The 21173-nt window shown below is 34.5% G+C and overlaps 3 protein-coding genes across 3 annotated transcripts; 1 reads left to right on the top strand and 2 right to left on the bottom strand.

Moving 5' to 3' along the window:
* Positions 1–12225: 12225 nt before the first annotated feature.
* Positions 12226–14255, bottom strand: LOC102616070 (protein translation factor SUI1 homolog). The gene is made up of 5 exons (XM_006469642.4): positions 14035–14255; positions 13212–13324; positions 12865–13070; positions 12638–12691; positions 12226–12521 (listed from the first exon to the last, which is right to left on the bottom strand). The coding sequence occupies exons 2-5, from the start codon at positions 13246–13248 to the stop codon at positions 12477–12479; spliced, it is 342 nt and encodes a 113-aa protein (XP_006469705.1). The 5' UTR covers positions 13249–13324; positions 14035–14255; the 3' UTR covers positions 12226–12476.
* Positions 14256–15792: 1537 nt separating this feature from the next.
* Positions 15793–17563, top strand: LOC102616356 (APO protein 4, mitochondrial). Its single transcript, XM_015527442.3, has 2 exons — positions 15793–16267; positions 16503–17563. The coding sequence occupies exons 1-2, from the start codon at positions 16023–16025 to the stop codon at positions 17236–17238; spliced, it is 981 nt and encodes a 326-aa protein (XP_015382928.1). The 5' UTR covers positions 15793–16022; the 3' UTR covers positions 17239–17563.
* Positions 17564–19779: 2216 nt separating this feature from the next.
* LOC102616646 (uncharacterized) lies at positions 19780–20679 on the bottom strand. Its single transcript, XM_006469644.2, has one exon. The coding sequence runs from the start codon at positions 20677–20679 to the stop codon at positions 19921–19923; it is 759 nt and encodes a 252-aa protein (XP_006469707.1). The 3' UTR covers positions 19780–19920.
* Between the last annotated feature and the right edge of the window lie 494 nt (positions 20680–21173).

Genomic DNA, 21173 nt, shown 5'->3' with positions numbered 1-21173 from the left:
TAATTCTTTGTCGAGCTTTAGTAGGAGTGCTAAAAGATGGTTTCAATGTTGAGACCACACTCCATCTCATTCTTTCGAGATTTGAGTACAGAATTTATGTCCTATTTCCAAAGTGATCAACAAAAAAGAAAACCAGTGATTTACCTCTTGATTGTCAAACAATAGGGGGAGTCCTTAAAATACCACATTAAAAGATACAATAAAGATATCACCCAAGTAGATGATTATGATGATGACATAGCACTTTTTTAATATTATTGATAGGCTTAAGATGGGAAAACTGTAGTGGTTGGTTTAAAAAAAGCTACCAACGTCTTACTCTGATATGCTTGCAAAAGCTAAAAGTACGTCAATACTAAAGAAAGATTTCAAAATGAAAATTGAGAAAAAGGAGAATCAAGTAAAGAAAAAGAAAGAAAGATAATCAATAAGAAAGAAAGGTTGGTAGACCCGATCAATTACTAAGAATAGATCAATTTCATCATAAAAAGTGCTCTGAAGTTTGGGAAACTCATCCTCGTTTAGCCTTTCAATTCACAAGCTTTATGGAGTTTAATACTCCCCAAGAGCAAATTCTTATACCGGTAAGAAATTTAAGTTTATTTAGAACCCACCTTTTAAAAGGACATATCATCCCAAAAGAATCCAAATAAGTATTGCGAGGTCCATAAAGATCATGGGCATCACACCTTTTGAACTCAGGACGGTCGAAAACCTTAGGAGGAGCATAAAAGGAAAAATGACATTATTCATATGTACGGTACTATTCACGTGTACGGTACTGTATACGTTACTGTTCACGACACTGTTCACATAGACGGATCGATGACGTGGTATTGACCGATGATGTGGCATTGACTGATGAGGTGTCACGATCTTATTGGACTAAAATTCTTATGTACTGTTGATGGTGACGTGGCAGCATATTAGTGTACGAAAAATATCGCGTACAGTACATGCATCACACAGGATTATTTTCAACCAAACTGCGTTACTGTTCAACCCAGGTCAAACCGTGTTACTGTTCATCCGCGTGGTCAAACCGCGTACTGTTGATTGATGACGTGGCGCAATCCTGAGCGTCCAAACTGTTTTTAATCCGATAGCCATGATTTACTCTATGTATCTATAAAAAGGGGGCCTCCCCCCCTAATTTGATATCTCTGAAACCATTTTTGGACTCCATTTTCTGTAATTCCTTCTCCATTTTGTATTTTCTACGTATTTCAATAAATTTTCATTTTGCCCCTAGTTCAATTATGAGTGGCTAATTTTCTTTCAAGCTTGGGTTGAAAGTAAAGTCTCAACATGTGTCATGGGCTTTATTTGGTAAATTTACTTTCTCTTCCTCTCTAATTTTTTGTAGATGTTTTGACTTCTCGTCGACAAATAATACTAATCTTGTCTAGTACCGCCTTGGTTTCATCGGCCCCCTAGTACAAGGTTATTATTATTTGGCACGATAAGCCCTTAGCACCATATTGATTAGAGTGTGGTTCATGAGGTGTGAATTCCCCCCTCATGATTTAATTGGTATTAATAAGGATTATTTAGCCCATGGTGCATGTTGATACGGATCCAGATACCCAAGTACGTCATTTCAATAAAATTCTCTTCAATTTATTCTCGCCATTTCAATTCCAATTTTAGAATTTATTCTCGCCATTTTAATTTAAGTTTTAGCATATTCCAAATCATTTCCACCACAAATCCAATCACCCATTTACAAAATTAATTTTACACACAATTAAAATCCACCTCCTCGTGGGATCGACACTCGTCACCATTGATCTATATTACAATAGATTTGTGCACTTGCGAGTTCAATAAAATTTGAACAATAGTTTACGACTGCTAAATCAATAGAGCTAAATGACCATGACTCATACTCAGATCAAGCCAATGCCATAGGTGTAATGAGAAAACCATCAAATTACAACCCATACTCCAACACAAATAACCCTGGATGGAGAGACCACCCCAATTTTTCATGGTCTCAAGAATTCCAACAAAATGGACCAACAACTCCAGCTCCACCAATGCAACCAATTCCTCAAATTCCTCAATCCTCTCAGCCACCATTTAGACCATACAATCAGAATCAGAACTACTCTCAAACCAGACCATGGGAGGATGCATTCCAAAATTTCAAGAATGTTACTCACTCTACGATTAAGCAACAAAACTGCACCATTGATGGACTACGAAATGAGATGAGAGCATGTTTCAGCTTACAAGCCCAATCAGTTTCAAGTCTTGAGAAGATGGTGGGACAACTTGCTTCTTCAGTTCAAACCTTGGCAATGACTGTTGAGAAAGGTAAATTTCAAAGTCAACCAGTGTCTAATCCTAAAGGAGTACATGAAGCAAGTACCAGTTCACCACAGCAGCATGGAAAGGTCAAAGCAGTCATGACCTTGCGAAAAGGAAAAGAAGCCGACAACAAAGTGGAGATGCCGGTGACAAAAGAAAATCAAATTGTACCTATGAATGTTGAGGACTCACCATCGGAAGAGAAAGAATAAACCAACCCACGAGAATATGTTCCCAAAGCTCCATTTCCTCATAGGTTAGCTGAAGGAAAGAAGGGAAAATCCATACGCCAAGTTTCTTAAAGACCTTTGTGCTAAAAAGATAAATATTCACGTTCAAAAAAAGACATTTTTAACAGAAAATGTTAGTTCTATACTTCAACACAAAATTCCTCTAAAATGCAAAGTATCAGGCTCCCTCATTATTTCATGTAGTATAAGGAACCACATAATTGAGAATGCTTTGTTGGATTTAGGAGTTAATGTAAATCTGTTGCCTTATTCAGTATTTGTAAAACTTGGACTTGGAAAATTACACTCAGCTCCAGTGGTGTTATAACTTACAGATCGGTCCACGAAAATACCTCATGGTATTGTAGAGGACGTGCTTATACAGGTAGACAAGTTTTATTTTCCTATTGATTTCATTGTAATTGACACTCAACCAATACAGGATTCAAGGAAGCACATCCCCATTATCCTAGGCCGACCTTTCTTGGCAACTGCGGATGCTCACATTCAATGTAGGACTGGAAATATGCAGTTGTCCTTTGGCAACATCCAGTTGAAGCTTGAGGTAAATTCAATAAGAGGACAATTGTAATTTTCTTTATGTGTTTTAGTTTGTTTTTCTTTGTTTGTGTACTTTAGTTTGTTACCCCGGTGAAGTGGCGGATAACAATAATCCGTGACAATCAAGTCGGTTACTTCAGTTTCCCATAATAACTGATATTCTGAGACGAAGGTATGGACAGAAACGAGATTCTAGCAAAGCTTCACAATCGATTCCCTTCACTTCCTTAGAATGCCCTCCTTACAATCTACAAAGCTCGGTCCGAACGCATGCGATTGCTCATGAGGAATAACATACTTGCTGACATCCGTTGGTTAATCAATGCTAAAGTATGATTGGCAGGTGAGTTACCTCTAAAATTTATTACATACATGCTTGGTTGTGGTAAAGGAAATTATACAAGAAAACGAAGAGCTCGAAAAATTTCTATTGCTTGTCATAAGTGTGCCAGAATGAGTTGCGATGAAAAACCATGTTATTTAGGAATGGTGTCTGATAACAGGGAAGATAAGATTCAATTCATTAGGGATGGCTTGAATAAAGAGTCATTGGATGATATCATTTTTGTCTCTTGAAACGCATCCTAGTGGATATATGCAAGGAGCGATTCTCCAGTTATGACCATTATTCCAGAAAGAGCATGCACGATACAGTCTCGGGAATCTGACTATAAACGACCATGTTTGCCAGTTTATAAGAAAACTGGATGGGAAGCCTATCCTCGACCCATAGAGGGCGTTCAAGCCGTTTCTGAACGTAAAACCAGAGAAATATGTGAGCCACAGTCGCAACTACTTGTAAATATCCTTTTACTTTATTGTTATTTTATTTCATTGTTATTTTATCATTTGCATTATTGTCTTTAATAATTTTATTTTATCATTGTTTCTTTTTCTTTTTACTGTTTTCTTTTTGACTCACAAGCCATGTGTTTTACACGTTATTTGACACTGACATGCTACCTCATACACAGCTGTGACCCACTGTCACCAAGATTTTTAAATATGATTTTTGTTACGCATTCATAAATTATTTTTGAAAAGTATCCCAATGGCAGCTACTCCCAATAGACAATTCAAGAACATTTGTGTGCTTTATGGTTTTAACTATGGCAAACATAAAGAGTTCGTTAAGGCAGCCATAGATCTTGGTCGAAGTATAGTATAGAGAAAATTACACTTGGTGTATGAAGGAGGTAATCAAGGGTTATCAAAATTGGTCTCAGAAGCTGCTTTTGTCCGAGGAAGCCAAGTGTTAGGCATCATTCCAAGGGCCCTAAAAACTTTGGGCAGTTTGTCTGACTCATCTACTGGAGAAGAGCTAGTCGTCTCAGGTATACAAGAAAGAATAACTGAAATGCGTAATCATGCTAATGCTTTTATTTTCCTACCAGGAGATCTTGCAACTCTAGAGGCACTTATCACACTAGCATCCTGGGCCCATCTGCACATTCACCAGAAACTCATCGGTTTGTTAAATGTCAATAACTTTTATGATGGCTTTATCGCATTTCTTAACCATACAATAAAAAACTATTTCACTTTTTCCACAGCGAAAAAATTTTTTATTTGTGCTCACACTGCTAATGAGCTACTTGATTTGTTACAAGCTTATAGACCGGAGCCAGACCCCTGAACCTTTGTGTTGGAGCGTCCAAATAATAATGGTAACAGTAGCTGCAGTAAGAAGTACAAATTAGATTTAACTCTCCGCCTGTAAATATTTTCTTTTGTGTTGCACCAGCCAGGTGATGTCTTCTAAACTCTACTTCTTTCCTTTAAAACATTAAGGACAATGTTTTGTTCTGGTTGGGGGGAGGGAATAGTCGACAATTGTGGAATCTTGGTTAAGTTTTTACTGATTTTTTTATTGTAGAAACTAACTGTTGCTAACTTTTTGTGTTGAAGATGACTGTATATGGAGTGTAGTGACTCTAGAAACGTATCTTCATTGTTTGAAAAAAAAATTATAAAAAAACAAAAAAAAAATTCAGACATTTTCTTTTTCTTTATTAAGTTTTTATGTTCATTTTTCTTCTTCTTTTTAATTTCTCCTTTATAAATATACATTTTCAAATTTTTGAGTCGAAGATGGCTGAATATGGAGTGTAGTGCCTCTAGAAACGCATCTTCTTAATTAAAAAAAAAACTATTTTCTTTTTCTATCATTTTAAGTGTAACTTTTTAATTTTTCTGCATCATTTTCACATTTCTGCATGTATATTTTCCTTTCATGCTTAGAATAGGTTGGGGGGAAGAATGTTGTTTGAAAAAAAAAATTGTGTGATTTGTTTTAACATTGGATGACATGATGAATTTTAAATTTTAGTATTTGTATTATCTTTGGTCTTAAATGATGTTACGCCATGTTTGCTACTCTACATGTTGATGTCGGAGACAAATATGAGTTGCTTGAAGGAATGAACATGTCATAATAAATACCAAGTGAGTTTTTGAGCCTATCATTTTTCTTGGAGAGTAACAATTTTGCCTATTCTTCATACAGCTTAGCAATTTATTATTTTATACACGATCTCTAGATTTCTTTTGAGTTAACCCTTAAAAAAAATTGTTGTAAAATTAAAAAAAAAAAGAGAAAAAAAATAATAATGTGTGTTGCTACATTTGGAGGCCCATCTAACTAGTAGATATAGAAGATTATTGAGAGCCCTAAAAAATGATGGAAAGACCATCTTTAATTCGTTTGAGCCTTTCTAGCCATCCCTTTTGTGAAATATTCATAGTTAATCTTTTTGAGCCTTTAAAAAAAAATATTTTCTTTGTCAACTTATCATCTTGACCTACTCCGATTTAGAGTATTACCCGATGTCTTATAAGTTCTATCACCTATTTATGTTTGAGAAAAATGTAAATAATTATTTTGTTCAGTGACGTTGTGCCAAACAAAAGCAAAAAAAAAAAAAATTGTTGTTTCAAAAAGAAAAAAAAATTACAATAATAGGTGAAATCTACCTTGCAACTTCCAAAAAAATATTCTCTACATTTTTCTCAAACATACACTTTGTTTTCCTTATTTCCCTTCTTTGTTAGCCATGTCCCTAATCTACGTTACGTCCTAATAAAAGTCCTTCTTGATTTTAGGAACTATAGTCTGAAGTAGAAGCTAGTTATATGAGCTAAAAAGATGTAGCGGTGCATAATAAAAAAATAAAAAAAGATAAATAAATTGGGTTGACTAGCATTTTTGTTTGACTTGAGATCGTATTATTTCTAAGCTGAGAGCATATTTCTTTCATCTTGGTGAGAGCATGTGATATCACTTCTTTATTATTTTCTCTCTCAATTACCATTTATTGGAGTGACTATTTTTATTGAGTTTAATTTCTTTGTGAGTGAATCACTATTTCTAGTGAGATTTTGGGGGTTAACATGTCATTCTTGAAAGTAGTTGTGACAAAGTCTACTGGGCTGATTCATGTGGATGGTTGATGTGGGTGTGTTGTTTCTTTAGACTGGAGATAATGCTTATACTTTTATTTGATTACTATTATTTGTCTGATTGAATAAACATGATTATTTAAAAAAAAATCATTTTGGATTTGAATTTTGTTTTCGTTTTATTTGTTAGGGACTAGCAATAAGCTGGTTGAGGGGTGTGTTGAGTGTTAGAAAATATATATTTATAAAGGAGAAAATCGTCATTTTACATTTCAAGTCTTACTAACACCCTTACTTTTATGTATTTAACCTTCTTGTAATTTAATTACATGTGTTTTATTTTAATTAAGTATTTTATGTATTTTAGAGGCATCATGGTCATTTCACAATGAACGAGAAATCATATGGCAAAACGGACATCATTTTTTAACTCAGGACAGTCAAAAACCTTAGGAGGAGCATAAAAGAAAAAATGTCACTGTTCACATGTATAGTACTATTCACATGTACAGTATTGTCTATGTTACTGTTCACATAGACGGAATGATGACGTGGCATTGAACGATGATATGGCATTGACTGATGACGTGGCAGCATATCAGTGGACTAAAAATCTCGCGTACGGTACATGCATGTGGTCAAACCGCGTACTGTTGACTGATGATGTGGCGATATCCTGAGCGTCCAAACTGTTTTTAATCCGATGGCCATGATTTACTCAATGTATCTATAAAAAGGGGACCTCTCCCCCTAATTTGGCATCTCTGAAACCATTTTTGGGCTCTATTTTCTATAATTCCTTCTCCATATTGTATTTTCTACATATTTTAATAAATTTTCATTTTGCCCCTAGTTCAATTATAAGTAGCTAATTTTCTTTCAAGCTTGGGTTGAAAGTAAAGTCTCAACATGTGTCATGGGCTTTAATTGGTAAATTTATTTTCTCTTCCCTTCTAGTTTTTGTGGATGTTTTGACTTCTCGTCGACAAATAATAATAATCTTGTCTAGATACCGCCCTGGTTTTACCGGCTCCCTAGTACAAGGTTATTATTATTTGTCACGATAAGCCCTTAGCACCATATTGATTAAAGTTTGGTTCATGAGGTGTGGATTCCCCCCTTATGATTTAATTGGCAATAATAAGGAATATTTAGCCCATGGTGCATGTTGATACGGATCCAGATACCCAAGTGTTTCATTTCAATAGATTTCTCTTCAATTTATTCTCGCCATTTCAATTCCAATTTTAAGATAATCTAAGTCACTTTCACCACAAATCCAAACATCCATTTAGAAAAATTAATTTTACACACAATTAGAATCAACCTTCTCGTGGGATCGACACTCGTCACCATTAATCTATTCTACAATAGATTGTGCACTTGCGAGTTCAATAAAATTTGAACAACATGTGTGATGTAAAATTATAAATGCCCTTCTTAGATGAAAGAGGAGGAGGAATAAAGGGTGCAATATGCTCATATTGGGATATAATCTAAAAAGATGATTCACCTTGTTTCTTTTGTTTCTCCTGAACTATGTTCGAAATCACCAACCTCTTCCTCCTCTCACCTTTAAGACTAACATTATGAGAACCATTCGCAGTCATCGCTAAAGCTTCCTTCTCAAAAAATGAGATGTTTGGAATAATACCACGCTCAATTAAGGTTTCTTCAGAACAAGCAGTTGAGATGCTGTGCTTACTCAAGCTTAGGCTTAAAGCTTTTGCTATATTTCTTTCCTCGTCTACTGAAAGGCGAAGGTAAATCCACTCATCGGCAAAACCAAGGAAGAAAAAGTAGTTTTGAGTTATGGAAAGAACTTATAATAAAAAATAATAAATTATTATAAGAAAATGAAATTCTATTAGGTTGATAAGATCGAGTCTAGATCCTAACTTTAGAATGTTCTGTACTTGCCCCGAACTCCTAATTGCCTCTAACAAAAAATTGGTAAGGTTTCCAAGTCTTGTCTTGATGACTAGGTTCATCATAAAGAAGAATCTTGTCCGAATTAGGATGGGTAGACAAACACAAAAAACCTTCATCCTTAGGACATCTCTGTGGATGAAAAAGACTCTAAAATTCAGCCACAGTAAGATCCTCAAATCCTAATAACACCAAAGAGACTATGTTCCAATGATACAACACTACGCTTTAGGAGATAGCTGAGCTGGAGCAAGTCCTAAGGCATATAATATCTTTCGAACATAAAGTTGAAATGAAAGTCATACTCTAGAATTTAAGTGAAGCACGATGAAATATTATTGATCTAGGAATGTTATATCTCATCATTAGTATCTCAAAGAACGTTTCACCTAATCCATATTTAATCGTCTTTATCTACCATGGATAGGTATCTTTAACTACTGGTTCGTCCTCATCCTCAAAATTAACCTTCTTTCTTCTTATTATTTCATCTACATATGCACTACTATCCTCATCTATCTCCTATTTTAACTCACAACTACCTACGTCACTCGTAATAGCATGAATAGTTGTTAAAGAAATAACATCCACAACTATATTCTTATCCTTGGTCATTTCGATAATAGGTCTTCTTGAACTAAGAAAAGCCTACAAAGTCAGAATGACCTATGATTACTCTCCTAAGTATAGTAAATAATAAATAATAAAAAGTAATAGATAAATAAAAACTCACTAAAAATTGTCGGAAGGTCGCCAGAAAATCACTAGAAGGTCGTTAGAAAATCATTAGGAAGTTGTAGGAGGGTTTACGCAACATTTCTCTCTCTAGTTTTTCTTTCTTTAAATTTATATTTCCAAAGATCTGGTAACTGACTTAACCATCGGAGGGTCCATGTGGTAAAGGCAGCGCTCTGATCCTTTTGCTATGTTTACATAGTATCATTGGAAAAGGACACTCTCATCTCCTAAGGAAATGGACTCATAGAAGGAGATTAAAAGACCTATTAAGATCTGCGTAAAGGGTAAACTCATCATTGTCATATCTGACAAAGAGGAACCCCAGTCCTAAAGCCATCCTCAATTGGAATTATCACCTAATAAATTGGGATAAAATTTGCAACAACAGTATTCATTTTCATCAAATCTAGTCCGAGCTAGGTATATAGTATTCTCTAATTGCCCAAATTAAACTACATATTAATATAGTTTCAAATAAGACGTTTCAGAAGTACAAATAAATCCGTAAAGAAAACCACTTACTCGACCCGAAAAAACATAATTGCTCAACCTTTTTTCTATTGCTAATTGGGCAGTCTCTCTAATTTTGTTTTCTTATGTTCTCTTGTTAAAAGCTTAGACGATGTATCCAAAAAGCAATTGCGGCAATCGGTCATGGAAGCGAAGCAACCTTTTTCCAACTTGCTGGCATTTTTGTTTTTATGCTCTAAACTTGATGTTATTGGCAAGAGCTCATTTATTTTTCTTTTTTTGATAATTATTGGCAAGAGATTTTGATCTAATCGTTTTAAAAGATACGAATTATCATTTTTTTTTAACTTTTAAGACGATTTAATCTACTTGCATAAAATTCATTAAGATATTAGTTTGCAGTTTAGAAAGATAAAACTATTACTACTTCTAATAATATTATATAGAGATAATATATTGAAATTATAATAAAGTAGTTATTGGGTATTGGGGGAGAGTGAGATAAATAAGGGATCAAGTATCCCCATCTTATTCTAGCTTGGCTTTACTCTACAACAACTGGAGCTATTCACTTAATTAAGATTTCAGTGGCTATGCTCTCAAATAACAGTACTCTCCAGCAGTTACGCTCTCTAGTAGTTGGGTCCATTCATTTATTCAAGCTTCTAGTAGCTGGGCTCTCCAACTGCTATGCTGTCTGCTACCGGACTTGTTTATCTAAGCTTCCAGTTATTGTACTTTCTAACAAGTACACCAGACTTCTTCTTCTTATCTAAACTTCTAGTTATTATACTTTCCAACAACTACATTACCGTGCTTTCCAACAGTTGATCTATCCCTTTTGACTAATTTATGATCTTACTGCAAATTAATAATTCTACTACATGATTCATGACACCAGCATTCTTCTTTCACCTTTCACATTTCTAATAACAATAGCATTTATCATCTTTGTAATGGACATAAACTTAAGACTTTCATAAACTAATTTCTTCTAATATTTTTGTAGTAAAAAAATTTCCATTTTCACAAACATGAATTAGTATGGCTTCATGTGATACTTCAAAAATAATTAATAAACATGCGATGGCAACAAGCAGAGTTTAGCATGACTTCACATATTCCAAACCGGCATCCATTAAATAAATCCTGCTCACAAGTCACATCTATTGTGGAATTTTACATTTATCAATCTCAATCCCACTACTCGATGGATATTTAGTGTATTCTCAAATTCCAAGAATAATGACCAAAAATACATTTGATCACATCTAATAATATATTAAAAGGTATAAATTCCTAATATCAGCTTAAGATAAAAACACAGGAAAGACTTTAATTTCCATCCAAGAAATGTGAAATTGAAGTTCAAGCAAGCATCAATGAGAAGAAAAAAGATATGGCTATTTGCACTCTAAATATTACTTTAAACACTATATTATTTTGACTTTTATTTTGTACACTCTTTAAAATTTTAAAAATATCCTTACGTCAACTATGTAAGTTTTATTTACTTAAAACACTAATAAGACTATTCAACACATTATTTTAAAGAAATTTAACATATATTTACAATAATATAATTAAATCAAGTTGTAAATAAATTTTTTAACATAATTTTAGTTATTATTTTTTTTTGTCAATATTGAATTTTGCACCAAAAATAACAGAATAATAGAAAACATTCCATAAATACTCCAAAAAAACAAAGAAAGAAAGAAAGGGTAAGAGATGAAGAGGATGAAGAGACTAAGAAGATGAAGAAGAATGGCCAAATCCCCCCCCAAAAAAAAGACAATTTTTTTTAAACAATGCTTAGGTTTTATTTTATTTTTTGAAAATAAAAAGTATTACCCATATTTTGTAGTCAAAATTTTTCTTAAAATTATTTTTTTATTATTTATCAAAATATTAATTAAGATGTTGGCAATAAAAATTTTAGAGTTTAAAATATGAAAATTATAAATTGAATAATGAGTATGTTTATAATACTTCACATTCTGAGTATTTTTGTAATGCATATTTTTATTAAAATTAGTGTGAAGAAAAATTTTAGAATCCAAACAACCAAAGAAAAGAGAGAAACAGCGCTCAAAAGTACTTAGTTGTAGGGTTTAACCAGAACGACATGTAGTTACTCTCATTGGTGGAAACTCTCAATAACTTAGTTACTGTCATAAGGGTATCTGCTTGCCCCATTTACATGTTACCCACAGTAATACTTCAAGAACCCACAATTAGGAAACAAGCTCATCAGCACAAGGGCCTCAAATCCCTGACATCAAGAACCATTACAAAACAAGAGTACCCATCATGTTCTAAATATAATTTTATCAAACAAGAGTACCCATCATGTTCTAAATATAATTTTATCAAACAAGAGTACCCATCATGTTCTAAATATAATTTTATCATGAGCATTTGATTGGGAACTAAAAACACAAAGCAGTTTACACTGGTTCTGTTGCTTCCTGTATGACAGTATTCCATGATTTTGGCTAACAGTAATTTTTTCACCTGCTCAAATATAGAAATTAACTTCACCAGCAACTTAAAGGAGGGCGGAAACAAACAACTATTCATATGAATTGAAAGCAGGAATACATTTTATTTTGCTTAAAATAAGTCTTGGAAGAAACCATAATATTCCCAAACAAAAGAACACTACTACAAACTAAAAAGTTTAAACGCACAAGCAAGCTTGCATCAAACTTTTTGTTTGGACAGCGTTACATAACACAACAGTCAATAATAAATTAATATATAGATCATATACTTCTTGCTACCAATAGTTGGAGATGGATAAACAACATATAGCAACTTGGCTCCCACTATTTAGAAACCATGAATCTTGATGAATTCCTTCTTCACAATACCAGCCTGTTCAATCAAAGATTTGGGGGAAAAAAAAAATAATAAGAAGAAGAATGATTGAATAAAGGCTCCTGCAAATATACCTTCTACATAATAACTGCTTAATGAAAACATTGGTTTACCTGAACGAGGAAGGTGGACACATTCTTCCTCTGGTCACCCTGAAGCTGTATGACCTGAACACAAGAGGATTCATTACATAAGACTTTGCCGCTATTTCCCAAAAAACAGATATTTGTCTAATGCAGCATGCAAATTACAAAAATTGTTAACATCTCCTAATAAAGAGCATTGAGAAAAAGACAATAAACCATCTTAAAGTCATCAAGTGAAGGGTCAGGAGGCAAACCTGGCCTAACTCAGGGTCCTGTACAACAGTACCATTACAGCAGAACTCTTTCTTGAGGTCCTTGAGAATCTTGTTGTAGCTGAATTCTTTCTTCAACCCTTGCACAGTTGTCAGGCTTTTCCTCCCATTACGTTGCTGCACGCGAATATGCACATAATCTTTTGAACCAGCACCTGAGTCCTCAGCATTTGCCTCAGCAAAGGGATCTGCCGTACAACAAAACAAACCGAAACACACAAACCGATACTCATCAGAAACACATGCTACTCTCCTGGATGATCGAATCGAGAAACTCTGGCAGTCACAGATATCACCAAACCATTCTAAAGACGGTAAACATTACATACCAAAGGCAGATGGAATCTGGGTGTCAAATTCAGACATGAAACTTGGTTGTTGGAGTGTCAAAGAGTCCGTAACCAGCAAGAAATTGGCTTCAATTCACTTAAATTGCTCTTAGCTGGAAGAGAGGATAGGAAGAAACTATCAGACAAAGTTCAAAACAATAACGAGTGAAATCTTAACCGCAACAGTCCATGAATTTCCTAACTACTCTAAATTATTAGAAAACACATTTAAGCTACTAGCAATCAAATATCACATGCTATATACATAGATGATCGTCTTTGGTTACTACTCTTCTCAGCAGATTAATTGCAAGTACCCAATCGATAATACCCACTCGATGATCATCTTAAATTATGTTCAGTGCCCTGACTTCTATCAGCCAATGAACTATTGTACTTTTTAACCCGATTAATCTACATACACATGAGATTCAAAAAGCCCTAATCATTCCTCACCCAAATATTCAAAGAGAACCAAACACGGACACCAACATGTATACACACACATGCAGACACCAAAATAGAACTGATCATAAGCAAAAATGACCATATATACACACAAGCTCATACCAAATAAAAACATGATCATTCAGAATTGATCCTACACACAATCCAAAAACCCTAGGTTAGGGCAACTACCAAGATTCGGCACAATCAATAATCCGATCGAATAAAATAAAAATTTTGCTCAAAAGAAAACACATCAAGCAACCGAAGAGAACTCAGATTCGTTTACCTACCCAGATAATAACAATAATAATAATAATAACCAAAGATTAATTGATAAATAACATAAAATCACGAGGTGAAGATCGATTGTTACCTTAAGAGGAAGATTGCGAATCAAACTGCCTTACGAGAGCGGAAACAAGAGAAGCCAGAGAGAGAGAGAGAGAGAGAGACAGAGATAAGGACTGTGTTTGGGTTATAAGGTCGTTATATAAGTGCAGACGGGCTTCTCTTGACCACACAACCCCGTTTGCGGTTTGCCTTGGTGTTTGTTTATGTTAGACGCTTTGCGTTATAATCGTACGTACCTTCAAGTCGGTTCCCCCTTTTGGGTGCTTCTACGGTTCTGATTTCAATGACCGCTCAACGGGACGTCTTAGATCTCCTCTCACGTGCTCCTGCTTTCGGGATTGGTAGGAATATGATTCTTTACTTTACCGCGCGTATTATCTACGCTTTCCTTTCGGTTTCTCTACGGGTGGGCCCCACGCGTCATTTCCTTATGCCGTTTTTTGTAAGATTCATTGTTCTCTTTAACTATGGCCAATGGCCGTGCCGGCACCAATTATCGGCCCATAAGGACTTGTGGGCCGGCACGGCACGGCTCACCAATTTGGTGGGCCGTGCCGTGCCGGCCCACAAGTCTTTATGGGCCGATAATTGGTGCAATTTGGTGGGTTGTGTCGTGTCGTGCCGTGCCCATATTTTTTTCAGTTGAGTCCGGCACGGTCCACGGCACGAGCCTTCTCGTGCTGTGGGCCGTGTCCAAAAAAAGTCCATTAATTTTTTTTTTTTTGCGTGTTTAAAAAAATCCACGTGTCTAACGTGCTTTATTCAAGTTCACGTGCCTGACGTGCTTTTTTAAGCCCACCAACATAATAATAATAATAATATTCAAAATCATAATCATATTAATTTTTATTAAGAGAGCAATTAACATTTTTCTTATATATAAAATGAAAAATATTTCATTCACAAATGAAACATATCTCTATTAAATATTAATTAAGTTATGATTTAATATTAATATGAAAAATATTTTATTATTAATTTTGTAAAAAAAATTATTTTTTATTTATAATATATAAATTTATGATATTTATAATCTTATTTATTAAAATCATGATATTTACTTATTTACTTATTCATTTAATAAATTATAAACGTAAATAAATAATTAAATAAATATCATAAATAAAATTAAATAACATTATTCATTTAATAAATATCATAAATAAAATTATGATATTTATAATTTTATTTATTAAAATCATGATATTTACTTATTCATTTAATAAATTATAAACATAAAAGATTAGAATATTTATTTAAACTAAGATTTAATGATTTAAATTAATTTTTAAAAGTCTATGCTAAAAAATATATTAAAACATTTAATTTCAAGATATTGTACTTTAATTTCATAACATTTTATATTTACTTTTTGTTAAAAAAATTTACTTAGATATATTTTGGCCCACGTGCTATTAATGGCTCACGGGCCGCGTGCTAGCCTACTAATAAACCGTGCTTATTACGTACTTTTTCGCGTGCCGTGCTTTGGCCCATCTCTTATCGTGCCGTGCTTTAAGGCCCGCGTACCTAAAATTCTAAGCCCGGCACGGCCCACGTGCGTGCCGTACTGTGCCTCGTGCCTCACCGAAACGTGCTCGTGCCGTGCCGTGCCACGTGCCGCCCGGCCCATTGGCCATCTTTGGTTCTCTTCTATCTTCTCTAGGTAAAAAAATGGGATTAAAATTTAAAAGTGGTTTTACGAAGTACTCCTCGTACGCGGACCATTAATTACAATATTGTCCCTTGAATTTTGAATGGTTAGCTGTGACACCTTGATTAGCAAAAATATCACCAAATGTCTCTCTCTGCGGTCTGCTCTCTCATCATTTTGTCGAAACCCTAAAATACCCTCACTTTTAATTCTCTTCTTTGAGCTTCTCCGATTTAGGATCATTGCTCGAATTGACGGGGGTTTTCACGTTTGATAAATGTTTTGATGCTCATGAAGTGTTTGATGTAAGTTCTCAGAGGTCTGTTTATATTTCAATACAGAGCTTTAATATTTTGATGGCCTTGAGGAGGAAACTATGGGTAGATTTTTGGGGAGAGTTATCAAACGGGCAGAGATTTTACAGTTCGAAATTTGACTTGAAGAAACTGAGGCCAATGATTATGAAAAGAATCGAAAACCGAGCGAAGGATTATCCGATTCGCGACATGGTTCCTGTAGCTCGTGAAGTTCTTAAAGCCAGAGCTCTGTTGATCCGAGGCGTCTCCACGCTAATTAAAGTTTTCCCAGTCCAGGCCTGTAAGTAAGTCTATTAGCTTCACTTCACAGATTAATTATGAAAACACAACAGAATATTGTGATACCATTGAATTTCATCTACGCTACATATAAATGCATTGGAGATTTGGACTGTGTTATTTGAAAGAAAATTTATGGAAATGGTCTTTGGTTTTCCACCTTGGCTGAGCATAAGTTGTGTATATCTTCTAGAATAAAGAACTGTTTTTATTGTAAAGTTTGAAATTGTTTTGATGCAGGTTTTGCCCTGAAGTGTTTATTGGGGAGAAAGGTCATTTAATTCAAACTTGTCGTGGGTTTAGGCGCAGAGCTAAGAATCGAGTTCATGAATGGATTAGTGGTAGTTTGGATGATATACTTGTCCCTGTGGAAGCATTTCACTTGCGTAAAATGTTTCAACCTGTGATTGAACATAACCAAAGATTTGACTTTGAGCGTGTTCCTGCTGTTGTTGAGCTATGCTGGCAGGCTGGTGCTGATCCGACTGATCAAGATCTGCATCTCAACACTCGGAATTCTGATGGTATTGTTGGTGGTGTTCATGGAGTTGAGTCTTTGTCACCTGAGGACCTGACAGTGATAGCTAATGGAACTTTGAAAGCATGGGAGACCCTCAGATCGGGTGTTCAAAGATTGACATTAGTTTATCCAGTAAAAGTTTGTGAGCATTGTTCAGAAGTTCATGTTGGGCCATCTGGGCATAAGGCTCGGCTTTGTGGAGTGTTTAAATATGAGAGCTGGCGAGGAACCCACTTTTGGAAGAAGGCTGGGGTAGATGATTTGGTACCTCCAAAGATTGTTTGGCATCGACGCCCTCAGGACCCTCCTGTGCTTTTGGATGAAGGACGGGGTTATTATGGGCATGCACCAGCAGTAGTGGATTTGTGCACAAAGGCTGGTGTTGTCCCTCCAACCAAGTATTTTACAATGATCAAAGTTCTAGGTCGATCAGAACCTGTTGGCTCTGAGCATTGAGGACATCTGCAAGTTACATTGTTAGATAGGTTTGAATTGTGATGCATTTAAGGCTTAGATCTGTAACAAAACCATTTCTATTAGCCAAGATTTTATTTACTTCCAAGCTCTGGTAGTTCATCAGGTATGCCTCTGCAGTCTGCACAGATCTATATGCTTCCAGCTAGAATTTTGTTAGTAAATTTAATGTTCTTGTAGCTGAATATATTCATTCAAGCATGAATCAGTAGGAGACACTGACTTTATGTATACATTTTAGTTGATAAATTTTTTAATGAAGCAGCATCAACGCTGCCCTTAGCCAACGGGTTAAGATCCTTGATAACTTGCTCTTTCTGTAAGATTCAAGTTCATAGACAAGTGCACATTTATGATTGGATGCTGCATTAATTTGTTTTTCTAAGTTCACCATTAAGGTAGTGATTTTCAGTCGCCTCAGTGTAATTGCAATTGCTTTAACAGCAGTTTTATAATGTCAATCCAGGCAATACTTCTGTTTCTACAGTAAAAATGGTGAATGCATTTAGTTTAGCCATATACAGTATCAGTACATATTCTGCAAAGTTTTTCCCTGCAATTGTGACCTGTCATCTGTGCCCTTGAATGATTTTTTTTTTTTTTTGAATTACATGAAACTATTGATAAGATTACAACTTATATTATATGATACCATAATTGATATTTACAATCAGACAATTATTGAGACTAGTAGTTTACATAAAATCTTATTTGAGGGATGTTAACTCTACTCACATTTTGAAATGAAGAAGACTTCCTTCACTCAAATTTGAGAAATGAAATTAAACCCCCATAATATTTTTGTGGGTGATCAAACTACTAGCCTCACAGTTGTAAGGGAGTGGTTTTTGGCCCAGTGGTTGCCCTTGAATGAGTTAAGAAAGTGCACGATAAAATATATGAAAAAAAAAACACTGCACAAAATTAATGCAACCATGAAATGAATAGATTATTCAAATTTTGCTTAGTTTATGGAGAATTTTTTTTAGCATACAATATGTATGATAAAATGCTTGTAAGACTGTTACATAAGATTAATTATTGTTTGATGGACATCCTCTGTAGGCTGTCATTCTGCTTTCTTCTCAATCTTACATAATTTTGTATTAAACTCGGTTTGGATTAATAATATATCGTCACTAAAATCGCACACGCCGATGAATTCCTTCGGACTTTTGGTTGAAAGCATAGAAGCATTATTGCAAAACCTTGTTAACTTAACCAAAGGCATAATGTCGTGTATCGCTTGCATTTAAAATCAAATCACAAAATAAGCATTGAATTTTCTGTAATGATTATACATTGTTACCAAATTATTGTCCTTAATTATCACAAAATGAGACATGGGTTTTTCCAGTTCCATATGCATTTTAAAATACATGAGCAGATGTGCTAATTAACATATGGCAAAAGTTCAATTAGCTTACTCATTAGAACTCAAATAAAAATCCCCACACCAAAAGCATGCTGCTAGAATGCCGCAAACGTGACCACCTTGAATTCTTCAAAATTTGATCTCTCCATCTGCCTTAAATTTCTCTCTTTAACTTTTATATTATTTGTAATATAATTTATTTAACAATGAAGGTGGCTGTGGAGATACTAACTGGAACACTATTTTACATTCAAGTGGAAAATAATGCCAGTGTTGCTGATCTAAAGAGAGAAATTGGAGCCCAGCAGAAGCTCCCTTGTGACCGTCTGATTTTGCTTCTCAGCAGTGATCACAGCTGTCCGATGACCCAAGATCATGATGAAGTCCCTTTGGCTGATTGTGGGGTGAAAGATGGGTCCCATATCTACCTCTTTTTCAAACCCCTTGATGATGGTTCTACTCAACATTCTGTGTTCACTATTCCTGAATGGCTGAATCCTAATACCCTTCTTGGGTAGCAAAGAAGTTCCTCTGCTTATTTGCTTGATTATGTATTGTAGGTCATAACTTATTTTTAGTGTTTTGTAGATTTACCTAGATGAAATTCTAAAGATTATGGGTGATCTTGTGTTGTGTTATGACATAAATTAAACTTGATCTAGTCTTAAACCGGTGATTTGTTGTTTTCACCGTTACGAATAATTTCTCTTTGTATTTAATTTGGATGGATATTAAAAAATTTTGGATAACTTTGGAAACAGCTTGCTATATCACAACGAGTAAATCCTGGTTGTGATTCATTTTCTTGAAATCATATACTTAACTTGATTGATTTTCTAAAACCCTTTGGGCAACTGCTAAAGTTACAACAACCCAAAAGTAGTTATCTAATATTACAAAATAATTATATGTGAAACAAATTGAATTTTATGGGTAACTACTTTTGAATTTACTGTAAGTTACATATGATGTAACTTATCTATGTAGAGGATTCAATTACCTCTTGTAATTCGTTATACTATTAATCAAAATTAAGGCTGCTTTTTGTAAATAAAACAGAGAACATAGAAAACAATTTAGCAGATACTACTCATAGGAATATTAATAACAAGTTAAATTGTTGAATTTTGTCAATAACATGGCAATGATTCATTGTTGCAAAAGTACTGATGGTATCTTGGACACCTACACGTTATTCAACCAGAAATAATAATAAACTTAAGATGATAATAATAATAATTAATCTTCCCTCTAGATGTGGTGATATAAAATTTCAAGCATCTAAACAGTTAGTACCCACCACGGCTCACGGTTCCTTTGAACACATAAAGAATGTCCCCATATTCGACCCCGTGCCAACGGAGGCTGCAATTGTCACGCATGATCCTCTGCTTGTGAATAAAAATATAATCCTCTCGTGGCAGAATTTTTGAGCTCAATAGTAGGTGCCTCAACTCATTAACGGTACTTGAATCTTGCATTTCTAAAGGAATGCTAGCTCCGTTAAGCAAGCTAGAAGATGTTTGCACCTTAAAACTAAGCCTTCTAATCGGAGGATTGTCCCTTAATCGATTCATAGTTTTCAAGAACACGATGATTTCAGAGAATTCACGGATTCCGTATTCAGAAAGATTACGAAACTCATCATCTAATTCGATCCCAGAGAAGAAAAGTAACATTCTCTTGATGGGGGTACCATCGATAATGTGGATTTTTTCTTTAAGGCTACGCACAGTGTCGGTTCTATCAACATCAATGTTAAATTTTCTTGAAGGAAATTTGATTATGATATGAATTTTTTCATGCTGGTTGAATGAAGATTGGAGAAATGGATTGATAGTGAGGTCGATTTTTGTACCTTCTTTGACAATGGGATAATCTTCCATGTCCAGTCCGTCGACGAGCTCCCAGCCAGATACAGCTAGGGTTTGTGAAGTAGCTGGGACGTTGAAGATTTGTTCTATCTTCCTTTTGATTTCCAGGACAGGTTCCTGGAGACCAACTTCTAGGACAAATTCGTGTCCGTTGGCTACGATGATGATCCTCATTAATTCTGTGGATATTATCAAATTGAAAATTAAGATTAAAGATTAGATAAATTAATGAAAGCACTCAATTTTGAAATTTAGAGTTTTAATTAACCAGTTACTTGAATTTCTTTTTTGGATTGATGAAATTAAGATTGGAATTGTTTAAAATTCGGATCAAAAGAAAACGAGTGAAGTTTAAGTAATTAACTTTGATAGTCATGTTATTTGAATGGGTGGTGGTAGTATATATTGCATGTAAAATTCATTTTCCAGGCATTTTGAATTTGTTTTCTCAGCATGTTTCATACATGCTGAGTTTTATCTAATTAATTTTTTTTAATGGACTTTATGGCTCTTGAAATTCAACTTTATGTTTACATTATAGATGTGGTTTTGATAACAAAATTTCAGGATCAAAGGGATTGGTAAAATAATAAGAATAATAATTGATAATAAAAAGAATAAATTGTATTTATTAATTTATCTATTAATAACATTACTATTGATTTTAC

The sequence above is a fragment of the Citrus sinensis genome, chromosome 2, assembly GCF_022201045.2.
Source record: "Citrus sinensis cultivar Valencia sweet orange chromosome 2, DVS_A1.0, whole genome shotgun sequence".
NCBI lineage: Eukaryota > Viridiplantae > Streptophyta > Magnoliopsida > Sapindales > Rutaceae > Citrus > Citrus sinensis.
The sequence above is the reverse complement of the archived record's forward strand: the minus strand, read 5'-3'. Positions and strand labels throughout refer to the sequence as shown.